This window comes from Eleutherodactylus coqui, chromosome 8, assembly GCF_035609145.1.
Source record: "Eleutherodactylus coqui strain aEleCoq1 chromosome 8, aEleCoq1.hap1, whole genome shotgun sequence".
In the NCBI taxonomy this organism is placed as follows: domain Eukaryota; kingdom Metazoa; phylum Chordata; class Amphibia; order Anura; family Eleutherodactylidae; genus Eleutherodactylus; species Eleutherodactylus coqui.
Window position 1 is genome coordinate 75,901,438 of NC_089844.1, and position 18,865 is coordinate 75,920,302.

The 18,865-nt window shown below is 43.5% G+C and overlaps 1 protein-coding gene across 7 annotated transcripts in view; it reads right to left on the reverse strand.

Annotated features, from left to right (window-relative positions):
- The window catches only part of DYNC1I2 (dynein cytoplasmic 1 intermediate chain 2), a 124,063-nt gene that overhangs the window by 74,947 nt on the left and 30,251 nt on the right, over positions 1 to 18,865 (reverse strand). For 2 of the 7 annotated variants that reach the window (XM_066575861.1, XM_066575860.1), the window contains exons 5-6: positions 11,008 to 11,152; positions 6,348 to 6,371 (exon numbers count right to left, since the gene is read on the reverse strand). In XM_066575861.1, coding sequence (XP_066431958.1) covers positions 6,348 to 6,371; positions 11,008 to 11,152 — 169 coding nt within the window. The remainder of the gene's footprint in view (positions 1 to 6,347; positions 6,372 to 11,007; positions 11,153 to 18,865) is intronic. The other 5 variants (XM_066575864.1, XM_066575866.1, XM_066575865.1 and 2 more) reach the window with 3 other exon arrangements.

Sequence of the window (18,865 nt, forward strand, 5' to 3'; positions counted from 1 at the left end):
AAACAACATTTATCCCCTATCCACTGGCTGGGTGGTAGAAGTATGACGGGAGGACCAACCACTGAATCGCCATGTACGGCTTCTTGCACAAAAACTAATTTTTAGTTGTGCATGCGAATAAATCGGGTGCAACTTAAAATTCGTCTAATGTGCACTGGACAGCACACGGACATCCCTTCTGTGCGCTCTCCATTGTACAGGACTCTGCACAGGTACGATTTTCATCTGAGAATCAGACATAAATAGGACATGCTGCTATTTTTTATTTTTTTTTAACTCGAACTTTCCATCCGAGTGAAAGAAAAAAGGCTCCTGTGCATATACCCATCAAGTGAACACATACAATTTCCATCCGACTTTCAGACAGTTTATATCTGAAAGCAAATGGAAAAAAGGCTGCGTGCACGTACCCTAAACGGGGTGTTGCTCACGCATGCACGCTACGGCTCCATTCACGGCCTAAGGTACCTACTAAGTGTACTCTGCTGCCACTCTGTTGACAGTCTATGGCACTGCTGACACCCATGATCAGTCCACCGATACAGGGGACACGGCAGCCACGTTCTTCTGATTGGTGGGAGCTCTGCAATCGGTCCTCCACAAATTATACTTTCCTCGCCTATGCCCTGCATCGATAATAAATGTTGTTTATGAGCTTTTATTTTTCTCTTCACTTGGAAAGGATCTTCAAAAGTAAAAAACATTCAGCCATCCGCCCTGTATAAGTGAATGCAGCTGTCCTATAAAGCGTTCAGCATGTTTTGAACATATCTGGAAAACAGCAATATGCGAAAAGACTGGAGATTATTCTTCATATGCTGTCGAGGGACTTATATTTCAAAACCAATCAACCTTTGCTGATGTGTACACAGCAGTTCACATTAAATTGGACTGGAGGTAAGCATGACGGTGCTGAAAGGTTTGTTTTTTTTTTAGATATAACAAAAATCTGGATAAGCCTAAGATCTAGAGCGCTTTTAAGGTAAGAACGTTGCCCTTAAAGGGATTCTGTCATCAGGTTGATGCTGCCCGAACGACGGCAGCACAAACCCAGGACAGGTACACACATTGCCCTCATGTATAATTATTCTGATGTGCTGCAGCGTCTCAGAAAACACACTTTGAAGTTTGACTCTTGTGTGGAGCCCCGAGTCACAGAGGCGCGCCGCGCCAGCTTTTCCAACCCACAGATCTGTCGAGTCTTCATGCTGTCGGCGGGGAGAGGCCAGTGTGGCCGGCCTCCATGACTCTGAGCTCCATTCCAGAGTCGAACTTCAAGGTAGGTTTGTTCAGAAACGATGCAGCATTTTAGAATAAAACCTACACAGGGTAATGAGCATACCTGTCCTGGATTCATGCTGCTTGTAGTCTGGGTAGCATGAACCCGATGACAGAAACGTTAATACAGATGTAGCAGAGCCACTTAGGTAGTCACTTGGTACAACTGTGTGAGAAGACTTAATTGGTGATTTTCGACAGAACTAAAAAGGTAAACCTAATCACATGGGAAACACATTTGTATACATGCTTACAGTATGTGATATATTCAACACAGGATGACTCATACTGGCTGGTTCAATCACAGCCATTCATGGAGCACTGGCTGTAATTGGCTAAGCGTCAGCTAATCACAGCCAGCACTTCGAGGAGTCGGGGATTTTTCAATCCCCAGCCAGAAGATGATGCAGAGAGCAGTGCCAGGACCCAGGGAAAAAAGCTGCGGAGAGCACTTATAAGGTAATTTATGTGGGGTTTTTAATTTTTTTCTGCAGCCAGGGCTTAGATTTGGCTTTGACAGTAGGATTTACTGCTGTCAAAGTTGCATCGCACCATACAAAAATCATGGTTTTGTGTGATGCGATGCAACAGAGGAAAGCTCCATAGATAAACCATGGGCTACAAAACCTCACGAGTCATGGGCAGATCACCAGATCCGTGAGGTTTTTCTGTTGGGTTGTTGCACGCTACAAAACATCGACGTGTGAAGTAACCAATAGGAAAGCATTGGCTTCACATACATGCGATTTGTAGCAATGCGACAAAAAAATAAATTAAAAAAAACCAAACAAACAAAAAAAAAAACCGCACGCCTTGGTTGCCCGTGTAAACGAAGCCTAAATTCAGCGCCAGAGAAAGAGTAAATTAGGCAAGCCCCCTAATCCTGAGAAAAAAGGGCCATGCAGGGAACAGATTGACCCCATTATACAGAATGGAGCTGTGCTACAGTTCCCCTACACAAGCAGGTGGCCGAGATGCTGCTGGGCATTATAGAAGAACTGAAGGGGCTTCAGAGTGTAGCTCCTTTAGCCTCGGGATTGTTGAGGGTTCTAAAAGTCACACCTCCACATATTATAGTCTAATAAAAAACAATAACTTTGCAAAAACATTGCAATACTTATTTTCTTCTGATCCTTAAGTTACAGACTCTATTTGAGTCCAGAACTGCAGTCGCAATTCTGTCTGCAGGCAGGTTGCGATCTGAAAAATAGTCAACTAACTCCGTTAAGGGTTCATTCACACAAACTTTCAGGCTTTTAGTCCGTTTCGCTTTTGGAGCAGAAAGACTGAATTAAACGGTTCCATTTTACCACCATAGATTTCAATGGGGTTTTCAAGAAGGGGAAAACTTTCCGTTTGCTTTTATTCCCTTAGGATTCAGTTTTTTTTTTGTTTTTTTTTTTAAACTGAAGGAATAGTTCAGCCTGCAGCGCCAGTTGCTCTGTTTAATACCAAAAACTGAACGTTATAGAAGGAAAAATGGAAAGCCGTTTTTAACCACCATTGATTTCCATGGGGTTTGGAAGAAAAACAGAAGGCAAACAGAAGCGTTTAATTCAGTCTTTCTCCTGCAAAAACCTAACAGTGTGATGAAAGCGTAGGATAAACTCTCGTGTGAAATGAGCCTGAGCGAAGGTGCCTTTTTTCCTGCATCTGATTAACATTTAGTAGCTGATGTAAAACTGCTAAAGTTCTGCTCAGATATTCGAATGCCAAGTGATTTCAGCTGTGAAGTCAGAAGAATTGTGAATGCTGCTCAGTTTGCACTCTATATATCCATTTTAGGATTAGTGCACATTAGAAAGTTATCTAAAGAAATGTAAAAAAAAAAAAAAAAAAAGGAAAAACCTACATTTCCAAAGTCTAGAACAGATGCTAACTTAGTAACGAACACCTGTCAGCAATGGTAACATTGAGAACATAGGCAGCAGCTTTCCGTGTGATGTTGTGCGGCTCCGCTGCTGCAGTCATGTGTGCTACACATAGAATTGATTATTCTGTTTCTCATCCACTTTAAGATGTGATCTCTCTACGGCACATGATCCTGAGCAGGACTTGTACATGTTGGGTGTGAAGGATCAGTATCCTGTAACATAGCCCACAGCAGAAAACATGTGCAGGAAATGGTACTATTGCTACAGGAAGACGGCTAACACATCAGCTCTTTGGTAAGGAAGCAATCTGCATTTCCACTGGGATGTGGTACTGATAGTGTTTCCAAGACGTGACATGGCTGTAATTATAGGTTAACCACTGCCTTAGGCTTAGAGGTGTCAATTTATGTGAAACCCAACATACATCTAATATAAATTTAGTGGGCCTGCAGGACTGGGCAAAAAACTGCTTAACCCTCCTGATCTGTGGTGTAGGTTGGTGCTTGCTTCTTTTTAAGTCCTCTGTGGGGTGAGGGGTGACATGAAACACAAGTCCCTTGAAGTGAGGTGACACTTGGTGCTTATTTCAATACCAATCATGGCTAAATCAAGCATTTGAAAATTCGACAGATCTCCGTCTGGTCACCTGGGCCACCATACATCCTGCCAAATCCAAGTTTACATAGAGGATTAAAGAATAAGAATTTATTTTAAGGTCCCGAATTGGGTGGGACCGCAGCAACACAGATTTTCTAAGGAAGTAATCAAAAAAACTTTGTCTATGTAGGAGTATACTTAAAATAATTAAAAAGGGTTATCCAGGAAAAAAAAAAAAAAAGGGTTTGGAAAAGCTGCTTACTGTGGAAGACGACCTCGCCTTCTGCTCTCTACGTCTTGCTGCAGGACAACAGAACATGTGACCATTGCAGTTAAAGAGCAACTGCACTTTTTTGTTAAATGTCGAGAATAGGCGATTCTAAGCATTTTTGCAATAGATTTTATCAGGCTATTCTGTACATTTTTCATACAAAACTCCTTTTCAGCTATGCAGCTAGGTGAATAAGGGCTGAGAAATCCATCTTCAACTAGCTAATGTCATTGTATAACTGAAGAGGGCGCTACAGCTGTGCCTGCACTGTGCTTTCTAGGCACAGCCGTTTCCATATAACAGTTTATTAACAAATGTTTGTTTTAAGTATTATATTTTTAGCTTTACTTGATCCTCTTCGGTCCACAAATTCTGTTTCACACCACGTGCGTTATTCCTCTGGGGTCTTATTGGCTTTGTCGTCAGTGCTGTGATTGAGAAATAGTTCCAGACTGCAGAGGTTTTCTCTCTTTCACAGTGCCCACTTCCCGCCAAACCCAATGCACTGACAGAGTCTCGATGCTTTGGGTAAACAGTAAAGTATGTCAAAACCCGACATACCAAGAGTCTGACAGTGCACCAGGTACCGTGGGGTAAGGGCGTTGCGGAGGAGAGAAGCTGTCTGCAGCACAGAACAGCTTCTCATTCACAGTGCTAAGACATGGCTTCCAAGAAAGGACACAGAAATAACATCAGTGGTGGGAACAGAATTTGTGGACAGAGGAAGATCAAGTAGGATAAAAAAAAGAATATAAAGCAAACCTTTATTAATAAAAAAAGTTATAGGCAAACAGTTGTGCCTGCACTAGAAGAGAGTTCAGGCACAGCTAGAGCGACTTCTTCAGTTATGCACTTATTGTGGCTAGCTGAAGACGGATTCCCAGCCCCATCTTCATCTACGGCCGCTGCATAGCTACGGAGGTTTTTTACGAAAATTGTACAGAATGGGCTGATAAAAGCTATTGCAAAAATGTTTAAAATTACCTGTATATTAAAGAAAACTGCAGTTACTCTTTAAATCACTTGGCAAAGTGAGGCAGTGATTGGCTACAACGGTCATGTGTCTGGTGTTGATGGCATCATGGCTGCTGTAAAAAGTAGAGCAGCAGGTGAAATCAGGTGATGTAAAGGCTCATTCACATGGGTGCATGAAAAATGCACTATTTTCAATGCATGAGTTTGTGTTTTTGGTATATGTAAGCGTTTTTTTTAATGTCCATGTTGAATCAGTGTTCACAGCGTTTTTCATGGGGGGGAAACAAAGAAAAAAAAAACAAAAAACACAAGGTGGCCCAAGTATTGGCAGTTTTGTTACAGCCTACAAAAAGACAGGGTGAGTTTTTTTCTCCCCACTTTTACGCACACATACCCGCAGACTTTAATAGGCAGTTATGGGCTGTAAACATGGGCCAAAATAGGGCACGCATTTTTCATCAAATAGCGCACACATTTTCCATCTTTTTTTTAATTTTTTTTATGCAACATTGGTCCACGTTAAAAAAAAAAGTTCCATATCTGAATATGTCAATTCAATTCAATGGGTCTGTGTGTATTCAGTCAGTAAAAAATACAGAGGGAACATTAAGGCCTCATGTCCACGGGGAAAATCGGGCCCGCTACGGATTCTACATGTAGAATCTGCAGCGGGTCCCTCCTGCCCCGCGGACATGAGGGCTGAAAATGCAAATAAATGAGAATAAACTTACCTCCGATCCGCTCCGTTTCTTCTCTTCGCGGCGGCGTCATCTTCTCTCGTCGCGGCCGGATCTTCATTCTTCGGCTCGGCGGATGTGCACGATGACGTCGGTGACGTGCCCCGCGCATGCGCCGGGCCGAAGCAAAATGATCCGGCCGCGGCTGAGAGAAGATGACGCGGCGCCGAAGAGAAGAACCGGAGCGGGTGAGTAAAATGTGATTTTTGTGTCCCGCGGATCCGGACGGCTTCCATAGGCTTCAATAGAAGCCCGCGGGAGCCGTCCCCGCGGGAGACCCGCATGAAAATGGAGCATGGTCCAGATTTTTTCATGCTCCATTTTTTTTAAAATCACTTTTATTGACGATCCGCGGGTATTTATCTACCCGCGGGTGGTCAATGCATCCCTATGGGGTGCGGATCCGCGCGCGGGAGAAGCGTTAAAATCCGCTGCGGATTTTAATTCTTCTTTTCCCCGTGGACATGAGCCCTAACAGAGCGCCCATGTGAATGGGTCCTAAGACTGCCTTTGCATTTTTCCGTGAGCACGTTCTCAAAAACAGTTTTTTTGTGTTTTTTTTTAGCCTGGGTAACCCCTTTAGATCTAAAAACAGAGAAAAGGAATATGCTTTACTTCTTGGTAACTGCAGGTCTGGAACTGCAAAATAAGCACAAGCAGGAGGTTAGTAAGCACCAAAGGACCTAAATGTAAAACAGATGACCAACAGGTATCTTCCACTGATACAGTCAGCAAGACAGTTTCATCGAAAGGTACACATAAGGCTAAGGCCTCTTTCATACGGGCGACAGAGGTATCACGATTTTGTGCCGTTATAAAGCCATTCAATGCGATGGCTGCGATTGCTTCATCGAACGCTGCAGTGATTGGCTGAGCTATGGCATTCAAGAACCAATCAGAGCCAGCGCTAGGGCTTATTTTAGGGACGAACAGTAGTAGTTCCTACTGCAAAAGTTTTAATCGCATGAAAAGCGCGCTTTCATGTGATGCAGCAGAAAGGAAAGCCCCATAGGGAAACATGGGCTACAATACATCGCTAATGTGAAAGAAAAGATAGGAAAGCATGGCCTTCACATACGTGCGATTTGTAGCGCTGTCGCATTGCGAGATAATCGCAAGATTTTGTCGCCCGCGTGAAAGCGGCCTAAAGTTGATGAAAATAGACAATGTCAAAAGAACTAATTGTTTGTCTAATGAAATTTAACAGTAAAGAATGGTTTTAGATGCTACACTGACGCCGTCTAAAAAGAAGTTGGCCACGGTTCAAATTTTTGCCTAATTGTTGGACAGAAGAACTTTTCTCCACCAGCTTCCATAAAAAAAAAAACAAAACAAAAAAAAAAACCACACAACACATTCCCCCAAAAATCCTCCTTTGCCCGGTGTCACTCAATCAGTGTGACCGGTTTGTACAACTAACAGCCGCGGACTGCGGTCTATTATATGTACGAGTGAGAAGATCATTCAACAGACGATGGTTCAATCAACCTACTTCTACCCAGTGTGTACGCCCACGTCTAGTCCACGTTCAACACAAAACCTACATATAAGGCACAGTAAGGCTACAGTCACACCAGCAAAAATCTCACGCACGCTTCGTGTGCGTTGCGAGACGCAGAAATCCTGTATAAATATGAACGCCATTTTTTTGAATGGACTTCTTTACATGAGCGATGTTCTTCCCCACAGCAATGCTTTGAGGGTGAAAAACAAAAATCGCACATTTCTATTTCGGAACGCCTCCCCCATTCTTTTTAACGGGCCCTTAAAAGATATTGCATGGCAGTCACATGCGGCGTAATGCGGGTGTGAGGTCTCCCAATGAAATCAATGTGAAACACTTGCTGACCCTCTGACATGGGTAAAATGTGACCTGAGGATCGCAATATCACGGAAGTAACACTGGGAGTTTTTTAACAAACAATGCCTCACATCGGCTTAAAAACCGCACATTGGCAAGCGCGATATCGTGGCCAATTTGCCCAAGTAATTTTTTTGTCTGACTGATTATGCAAGTTAGAGAAATCGGGGTTTCTTTTTTTTTTTTTTTCTTTAAACGATTCTGCTTCTAGAATTGCCAATTATTTTCTACGGGACCATTAAAAAAAACGCATCGCTTTTGCATGCCACGCGACGTGCATGTGATTTTCATGCAAGTGTGATCAGTCTTGAATGCAGTTTACTATGTGGACTTAAAGTAAGGTTACTTAAGTGCGAAGCAGGAAAAAAAAAAAAAAGCGTAGCAAACGCACTTGTTTTTACTACGCACGTGTAGACAGCATGAAGATTACATAGAAAAAAAAAGTCGTTTTTTCACGGCCCAAAATTGCACTCACCCATGTGACTACAGCCTTAAATTGCCCCTGTTCCTTCTGCAGCTCCTGTGATACGGACCTGCTTCAGAGCGCCATTCTGATATCTAGACCTCTTTACTGCGTCTACAATATGACCAACATCTTATTCCAGTCCTTCCAGACACGGGTCATGTGCTTCAACCGAGTGCATTTGCAAAGGAGCGACCGCTAGCGAGACTAATTTGAGCTGTCGTCCATTTGCACAGCACATAGAAAAAAGGACAAAAAGGTCAGAATTTCTGTCAGCGGATGCGAATTCAAGGCGCTGGGGGGGGGGGGGGGGGGGGAGGGATTTACTAAGCTAAACGCACCAGAATTCTAGCACAGATGCCTTAGGCTACTTTCACACAGACGGTCACGGTTTTGCTGCGCGAAAAATCGCAGCTAAAAGTTGTCTGTGTTGCTGCGATTTTTGGACGTCAGCAACGCTGTATTTTTTAATTTTTTTAAACAATCTCGCAAGAAGGCGCAATTTTCTCATCTTGAAAGTCAATAGGACTTTCTAATGATAAAAAGGAAGCTCCGTAAAGATACATGGGTGATAAAAAAGGAAGAAAAAAAAAAAAGGAGAAAAAAAAAAGCCACATCACAGAAAGATGGAGCATGCGGCAATTTTTTGCTCTCGCAAAAATCGCAAAAGTGTAAAGAAAAAACAAACACTAATGGGAAGGAAACCATTGTAAATCATTGGTTTCATAACCTTGCTTTTTACGGAGTCTCGCAGCAAGCGAAAATCCCACGATTTTCTCACCTGTTAAAACCAATCTTGTACCACATTTATTACATGTTCCACCTCGCTCGTCATGCGGATGTGACTTGGGGCCCTTTTAACCTAAACGATCATCATTCAGGTGATCGCTGGAATGTGCAAAACTGAATAACCATTTATTCCGTGTACACGGATAACGAACGAACGACAATTTGTTCGTCGGTCCTTTTCTTCACGCATAAAAACCTGACAATAATGGGCCGGTGTAAACAGACAGCAGTTCATCTACGCACGAATGGAGGCGGGCGGCCAGATGAGATCTCCAGCATGCTCTGCGTCCATTCAGTTAGCGATAATTACACAAAACCACAGGAGCAATAATGTTTCGGAAACGGTCGGCGCTTAAGTGCCCGACAGTCGTCCCATCTAAAAGGGCCTTAATGGGTTCAGCTGGAAGGAGGTGCGACTTGTGACACAGCGTGTTCCAAAACGTGGCTACAAAAAGATGTTTTTGTGATCAATCTGGTACAATCAAGACACAGTTTACGCCGTCTACTGATTGGACGTAAATAGTAAATGTTCCCGAGATCGAGGGTTTAAAGACCCATGGAAAGGCACTGTTTAATAATGAACCACCATACAAGCATCTTTCATTGTTCCATAATGTCCGCTATAACGTCATGCCAGTCCAGTAGGTAACGTCCAAGCTAGAACTGCACTCGCCTTTACTGACATGTGTCCTAAGCCGCTCTAGGCTGTCCTAATATATCAAAAAGGCTAAAACTGAGGCCTCATGCCCACGGGCAGATCGGATTCCGCATGCGGGAGAGTGCAGCTGAATCCAACCCTGCCCGCAACTGAGGACACTGCGGGTTTTCCATCTCCTTCACTGCGGATGTGTGAAGAAGCGCCGGCCGCCGCACATGTGCACTGGAGTTTTATTTTTTCAACTCCTGCTTTTCTGTGTATTCCGCGGTGCGACTAAAATTGAATTGCAGACAAATGGCTTCCATCGACTTAAACAGAAACCGTCTGTGTGGGATTCGCGCTGAAATGGAGCATGCTGCGATTTTTTTTTATGGTCCGCAAATCAGATCCACATGCTTTATGTCATTTGCTGACACAAAGGTTTCCCTATGGGCAGCTTGATTTGTGGATCTTCCGTGTGGATTCCGCAAATCAAACCTGCCCGTGGACATTGGGCCATAGTATGGCACTCAGAGACATCACCTTAAAGGGGTTGTCTGGGGAACAGTGTACTTGTTTATGAAAAGCTATCCAATGTACTACACCAACAGAACAAGCGCCATCCACGTCTCCCCCATAGTTCCTGCTCCATGGTGGTCTTCACTTCTGGGTGCAGGAAGTCTGCGCTGAAGTCACCATGGCCATATGACCACTGCAACCAATCACTAGCTGCAGCGATCACATGACCTGGTGTTAGGACATCTTCGCTCTGCACCCAAAAGTGTATTTCAGGGAGGAAAGTCAATCATGGTTGCATTTTAGGCTTGTACAGCTTTTACAAAAGGAATACCTTGCATTTTCTTAAAAAAGGACCAAAAAAAAAAAATGTTAAAATGATAGTCAGACAGATGGAGAGATATTGCAACCCTTGTCCGTATACAGTATCGGGGCATCCAGATGTCCCATAGGTGTGTTCCGCATTTGGAGTATGTGGGCAGAAGGAATAGCTGCTGGCCAAATAACTAATGTGTACGGCCAGCCTTATAGCGCAACCTTACGGAAACAACGAGGTATTCCCATCTCAGGGCCTGTCTGAGTCTCAGAGTGGCTAATTATTATCTCCCCCTTGAAAATACATGCACACTCGCCCTCTGGGACCCCTACCTATCTCTAGAATAGGGGTCTCCTAACCCACCTGCCAATGGCGACCATACCCAGGCTGCGAATGTTTGGAGAGGTGGGCTGGATCTACAGAGAAAGGCCTTCCGCTGTGTCATGTCCTACAACTGATAAACCAGCTATGGTCTGGATGATCAGAAGTTTGTTACTTCACACATCAGGAACTTTAAGAGTGGCAGTAATTACAATGTACTGCCTACAGGTGGCGCCGATCTAAAGTCTGTAGGTTAGCGATACTGCACCAATAACCCATTTTCATTACGTTTATGGAGAAATCAGCTTTGTTAAAGTTCTGAAAAGAGAAAAGAATGACAAAAACCACCATTAAAACATTTAAACAACTTACCTGGCTCCAGTCGTCCCATCACCAGAGTCCTGACTTCCAGCTTCACTTGGGGTGCTCACGGACTTGGAGGAAGGTGACGTTGGCGGAGGGACTAAATAGTGAAACAGACACGTATCCTCTGTTACTATTCGCAGGGGATGGACCGCTTAAGATGTTTCCAAAGCAAGTTAACATGAAGAGTTGGTAAAGAAACAAAACGGGTAACAAAACCAGAAGGATGGCAAACCGAAGCGTACGTGGATGGAGGAGATGAAAAATGGGGGGAAAAAGAAGGGAAGAGAGAGCGTTACCAATCACATGCTGGCTTATTCATGCATTTATATATAACATGTTGGTGACAAAGAGGAGGGGGGGAAAGAATGAAGAAGTGATGAGGAAGGTATAGGACATTCTACTCCTGCCATGAGCTTAGTGTGCAAACATCTGCCTAGTTTATAATAATCATCAGCCCCTCTGCCCTTATATATGCACTAGCCCAGAGGAGGCGATAATACTGGTGCCACACAGATTGTACGTTAATTGGCAGATCTGCTCTTAGCTAGAAATCTAACACCCCAAAAATATATCTTTTTACCAGTTTCTGCTCAAAGCTTTGCATTCATTACAAAAGGAGAATATCTGCTCCAAAGAATTGATGCGTTGCAGATTTCAAAAATTTACACCACGGGTCAATTGTATCTCAAAACAGATTGTATGGGGATGCAATTCACCCACGGTGTAAGTTTTGAAACTTAGAAACTGTGATAGACACAGTATGTCAGACCGAAAAAAGACATGCATCCATCCAGTTCAGCCTATTACCCCCTAATGTTGATCTAGAGGAAAGCAAAAAAAAACCCTAATGAAGTAGAAGGCAATTTTCCACTAATGATTTACGATATCCAGGCGTTCTCACAAGGAAGTGCGCACATCTTCTAAAGCCAATGAAAAGACTACTACTAAAAGTTGCTCATACACACAGCTGTTGGAAGAACACTCATTCGGCCAACAGCAATTTCTTACACCCCCCCACCCAACCCCCTTACACATGCACCTTTGGTACGGCCAAGCGTGTGCACGTTCATAATGGGGTAAGAGGATAAGCTACAGTCAGGCATTGCTGGCACTGGCTAATTGCACTGAGGAACCAAGGATTGGGCAAGCTGAAATTCAACATGCCCCACTCTTTCTCTCCTTGACCTCTGCCAAACTGAGATCTCATATACACAGTCGGTCGGTCCCAGGCTCATATGTATGGCCACCTTTGGCACATAAGTAGTAAGTAAACGGCACAACTTCTTCCATGGCACAGGATGTAAGGGAGGCACATAGCAAGCAATCTGGTTACATGCTTGGGGGCCTTTTGAAGTTACTTAAAAAGTTAAGATTTTTTTTTTTTTTTTAAATTACCAATCCACGGACCGATACGAACAGTAATAATTACTAGTGCAAAGCAAAGAAGGTAGCAGCCGCATTTATCTGGCAATCATGATGCTAAACTCCCCCAGAACAATAGGTTTTGTCTGCACTAGCTCCTATGAGGTCAGATTTTCAGATAACAAAAATCATCTTGTAACTAAAGGGGTGGCATCAATAAGACCTCCAACAGCCCCCAGGATTGGGCAGAAAGCCACTAATGGAGTATATGTGTGTTAGATAGAACGTGACCATGGTTGGCCACCCAACTGAATGGAGGAGGTTATTGGACAATGTATAGATGCCCAAAGCGTCTTTGTGCAATATCAGATCTAAAGGCAGCTGTTGCATTGGAAATGCCACCGATATGAGATACTAAAAATGTAAAGGCTTTCTATCTAGAGGTTGAAGGTGCTGTATAGCACTTCTGGAGAACTGGGCAGCAGGGCACAACATCCCGAGGACACCCCGATCAGGACTCCTTCCAGCCTGTACTGCCCGGTTGCCCAACGCAGAAAACCAGCAGACTAGATATAGAAAACCCTCTAACTCCAACCATAGGCAGTAATAGAGGACATAAGGTACGCTTACTGGCGTAATCACTTATGTGCATCTTATGCATGTCCTTGCTTACAGCACCGCGGTCTCATAAGAATGTCAACTTAGAGGGAAGCGCTCTACAGATCATATTAGGGAAGTTAAGGAGAGCATTTACCAGAAATCACCAATTCTGTTATACTAACCTTACTACCCATTGCCATATGTTGCATAATCGGGTAATGCCATCAGCATAGTGATTACTACACAATCATGTGCTTTTACACTGAATGGTTCTCGTTTGCACGAGCGAGTGATGTCATCGCTAGCTCGTTAGTTCTCGTGCAGCCTGTTCAGACAGGCAGATTCATCTTTGACTTGTTTATCAAGAATCATTCTGTATCATACAAGTGGATGTCAGGAATGCTATCTTTTTTCCTTAGGGAGAGCACCTAGAAGGTGATTGAGGAGGCTTATAAGGCCATTCACGCTCCTCTGGGTAATATGCAACTCAGGAAGATGAAATAATACCTCTGCAGTGCCACCTATTGGAAGGCAGCATTCCTGCAAGTCAATGATAGACTCTTTATACAAGCCTTGTATTGTTGTACTGTATACAAGGCTTGTCTAACATTGACTTGCAGGAATGTGACACACTGAACGAGCAGTGTTTAAACTGAAGTGAATGAGACAGTGATGATTTTTATGCCTACATAAAATGAACAATAAGCGAGAAAGGAACAATTCTCATTCAGCGTTCAGTCGTTGGCTTCCATTTAGACTTTTTTTTAAAAGTCGTTCAAATCTGCTGAAGCACCCAATAATAAATCCAGTGCTTTACTTCTATAGAGTTCTGCGTTAATTGCCTTTCCGTGCAATAACTTCTGCCATGCTGTCTATTGCCATAACAAAGCAAATATTAATTTATAGACTGCAAATCTGAACCCCAGAAATAAAGAGCACTTACCACACAGGGACTCCATTATTAAAATAAAAGTACTGATGGTGAGAAAAAGTAATCCCATGACTAAGAAGTGGCACTGATGATCTGCACTCGCTCTAGATGCACTGAAGGCCTTTCAGATATCTTATGCTATTCTAAAACTTTCAACAAAAAAGTTTTAAGTCAAATCAGTTGAGGTACAGCAAGCTGGAAGTCTATGGGGGAAATTCACAGAGACCGGCATTTCCAGATCTAGTTTTCATGTAATTTCCCCCCCGACACAATGCAACGAATACATTATGAGGCGCGCAGCATTTTATGCATCAGGTGCACCTCGGCATCTCCGTGTGCCTTCACAGAAACATACATGTAAAAAACTTTACGAATGCCCCCCAATATGCTCATATGTAACATCTTCCCTTATGCATCAGGAAACTGTTTTATGCGCATGTCGTCTGGTTGACTTTTAGTTTTTTTTGTTTTTTTAACTCTACACCCATCAAGAGAACATTGGATAATACTTAAGCCTGGTTTAGACAACGATTATCACGCAAAAAATCTTTTCTTGTTCTTGTTCTTTTTACAGCGCAAGGTGATCGCTCAAATGTTGCGCTCCGAGCGGAGGATGCAGAAGACAAGCAGGGTAGCCCCGCTTGTCTTCTGCATCTAGCTGTTCTCTCCTCGAAACGCCCGGCTGTTATACAGCCGAGCGCTCCGTGCCGGGTATGGAGAACAGAGCTGGACCGCTCTGTTCTTCATACCTCGGCTGTCATCAGGGAGCGGGATACAGCTGAAACAATGGTATCAGCTGTATCCCGCTGTGAATCCCTAATAAGGCTGATCATTGTCTTTCAGCATGCTCAAAGATCAGTGATGGCTTAAGGCCCATTTACACCAGCAGATGATCGCTCAAAGGACAGTTTGAGTGACAGCTTTGAGTGATCATTTTGCATAAACTATTAGGTAGCTACTCAGGTACTTAAATACCAATTAAGCGTGCAAATGAAGCCTTCACTGAATGCAGTTAATAGCCCAAGGCCATGATCTGCACTCAGATCCTTTGTTCTCTACAGGAAACAATGCTATCAGGACTCCCCATGGAGAGCTGCTGCTAAGGCTGAATGAAGATTTTTAGGTTGGACCGAATTTAATGATCAACTGGCAGTGCATGAAAAGCAGATGATGGGCGCACATTTAGATACACCAATTATCGATGAAACGATTGCTGACTAGCGATTTTTTAGCAATCATTGGCTGGTGTAAATGGGCCTTTAACGAAAACTGCAGGATGTCAGTGCAGTTAGACACAATGATTATCGCTCAAAAGATGGCTGAGTGAAAATAATAGTGTCTAAAAGGGCCTTTAGATTTTGGACACAATAGACTTCTATGGTACTTGTTCGCCCTTGACTGCGCTTAAACTGAAGGCTTATCGTTCAGTTTTCCCAGTTTGAACGATTTTCTTAACGATAATCATTCAGTCTAAATGCACCTTAAGGCCAATTTACTAGCAAGCTGTTTAACCTATTAGTGTGAGATATAGCATATATACACACCCAGCTCATTGAAATCAGATATTGCCATTAAGAGATAATGAGGTTTCAGCGGCTAGAAAATTTGTGTGCATTTTAACTCTAATGTCGGCAAAATATTTCCACCCCTTAATGATATTAGACTTTGAATCCTTACTCGGGATTATGTTTTTGGTAACTTAGAGTGAGACTTGTGACTGAATAGCCTTAATACACTTAGATCAGCACTGCCATCTAGTGGCAAACAATAACCTCTCGCAGGACAAGAAGATCTGTGTTAAAACTGTTGTATTAGGGCAATCAGAAGGCTAGAATTAACTGAACTCCCAATCACTTAGCAGGCTAAGGTCGGCTTCACATGATCGCATTTCTGCAACTATAATACGGATGCGTGTCAAAGCCCGACTGCGGGATCTACTGACCAGTCCCAACCATAGATGCCCATTATGGTGACAGTTTGGGTCAGTAAATCCAGCAGTCGCCTCTGAATGGGGTTTTCTCTGTGGCATGTGCATGGATTGCTGCAAACTCCATGCATATAAATAGGACAGTTGCAAAAGTTACCAGAAATTGGGTGCATGTGAATATAGCTTAACTTCACGAAAGCCCAAAAAGTGGGAATTGTACAAGATTTTTTTTAAAATGTGCAAAATTCTTCAGAAATGTCCACTACAGGTAATTATCGACCCTGGGAAGCCTAGTAGCAAAGCAAGCACTTTCTATGGAGTTAATGTCTAAATGATGGTGTGTATAGGGTCATGCCATAACAGCCGTGTACCCAGCTTAGACATAAACTATATCCAGGAGCAACTGAGTTCGGTGCAGATCTGCAGCAGATTTCACCCTTTCAATTTGAAGTCAATTAAGATGGTGAAAATCTATTGCAGATAAGCACTAAAAAGTCTGCAACAAATCACAGCAAATCAGTGACGCGTCAATGAACCCTTAGGTTGTGTTTGCACAGGGCGGACATGCTGCAGAATATCTGCAGCTGCAAATTCCACAACCGTTCTGCAACCAAAATCCGCATCCCCTGCATACCGCATCTTTTTGCAGCACCTGCGTACCGCATCCTAAAAAGCCTCAGTTGTCCGTGATTTGGGGATACGTTGTTCAGGAGAAGAAGAGAAAAAAAAAAACAAACATATTGGCAACCCTGCTTCCGACTGAGGGACACAGAAGCAGCGCACCCAGAGTCCCCCAAGTGACTGGAGCGGGAGTGCACATGTGGGACCACCTATTTGCTGTTTAGAGACACAGCAGAGCGGATTACTTGGCTCTCTGTGCGGCTAGCTGCACACGGGCGAGCACGATAATCAGGCTGAGAAACTCGCCCCGATTTCCTGCTCAGCAAAGTGCACTTTACCCGCAAATGCGAGCAGATTTTCATGCAAAACCACCTCGCGCCGCTTCTGTGAATTTCCAATCCACTTGCGTGATAGAGGATCGGAAGTGTTTGCTATGGATTACAACAGGAAATCTCGCATGTACATCGAACGGGATGGGATGTATTTAAGTCCAATTGAAATCAATGTGTGATGCGTTCTGAGGAACACACAAAAAAAAAAAAAAAAAGTAAAAGAAAAAATTTTTTTTTTTTCTCATCTTCGACTGCGCCGTCTTGTGAGCCCTGCGAATCCGGGGGTTGGACCTCCAACAATCATACATTTATCACCTATCCTGTGGATCGATAATAAATGTACTATAATACACTTATCATTGGAGAGGTCGTCTTCCCCTTTAGCCAACCTCTGTTGGCAGTCACTGGAACTTCAGGACTTAAAAATCCCATGTGAACCACAAAGGACCAGTTCAGCCAAAACAGAAAAACAGCCCTTAAGCCTTGTTAAAAAACATTTTGTTATTTGTATAGCACCAACATACTTTGCAGAACTTTCTGGTATTTTTTATTTATTTCCACCACCACCACCAAGCTGGGTACTCATTTTACAGACCCCGGAAGGATGGAGGGCCGACTCAACCTTGAGCCGCCTACCTGAACCACGCGGGGATTGAACCAATAACCTTCATGAGCGACAGCTTAGGACTGCATTAACCCTCTGCGCCATATAACCAATCACGGGGCTGTTCACAAAATAAAAGCTGCCCTGTGATTGGTTGTTATGGACAACTACAGTGTTGATAAACGAGGCTTATCGTCTCCAGATCATTTGGCACCGAATATATAAAAATAACAAAGTCTTTTCTCTTGTTGTATAATAAGCCATTTGTAACGACTCCGTACATAACTATCTGCAGGTCTATAATTACAGAGTCGGTTGTCCCATTTTTATAAAGATGAGGTCTTGTCCGTTTTATCCGCAGTCTGATGTAACCATATAGGAGGCGGCAGATGTGCGGATACGTTTTACATAGGAGGGTACAAAGACGCAGAAGTCACAGTTCTATGTTCCCAATCCCCCCTGAAAGAAAGGAGGCGCTGCCCGCATCAAGAAGACTTTCTATATTCTTTCAGAAGTGCTGGCAGGTTACATAGGATTTACTAAATCATTTACATTTAAATCCCTTTTCCTCCTCCCTTTTTAAGCATGTAATCTGAACAAGAGAAGACGCCTCGTGAAAGCATAATGAGGCATGAGAAGATTAGTTCCCCACCGCAGGCTTAGATAATAATACAAGAAAAGTCTATCTGGAGACATGACCTCCGGGCGCGCCACCTCCGCCAGTTGTGCCAGGAAACCCAGACTATGGGGGGGGGGGGGCATCATAAACGTATAGAAAATAGACAGCGAGGAACTGACGAAAGCAAAAACAGTCCTCAATGTTACCTGGCGTCTTAGATTATTGGTGCCACTTCTGCAAATGATAGCTACAAAATGGCAAAAGCTTATTTTATAAATGCCTGCTGATTACTGATTACTAAGATGTACTAATGACTTGGAGCAGGATATAGAATTACGTTTGATATATAGCAGCAGGAACAGGTTGCTGTACCACCCCCCAATAATGAACATATAAGAGATCTCTAAAATGTGCCTTAAGAATTAAATGGGAAGTCCAATGAGTTTTTCTTTTCCCCAAAAAGTGTCAACAATTCTAAACAAACCCGTAAGCAGCGCCTGTGGGTTAACTTTTTAGACTGCATTAAAATAAAACTAGCCCGGATGATTTAGGCCTCCTGTCCAAGGGCATAGCAATATCCCGCGGCAGATCGCTGCTGCCAGGGAGCAGGGAAGAGCTGGCAGGTCTCTGCGCTGAGCCTGTCTGACAGATAGGCTCACCGTGGAGAATCGTAGCATGCTGCGATTTAAATCCCGTGAGGGGAGAATCGCTATGATTCTCCGCTCATGGACAGCGGGGCTGAGCTTTTCATAGTCGTCTATGGAAAGCATTCGCTGCGTTTCCTGCAGTCGGATTATCGGAACGCAGTGAGGAGGGGGGGGGGGGGAAGAAAAATCACCTGTCCAGGCAGCCTTACTTGGAACGGTTA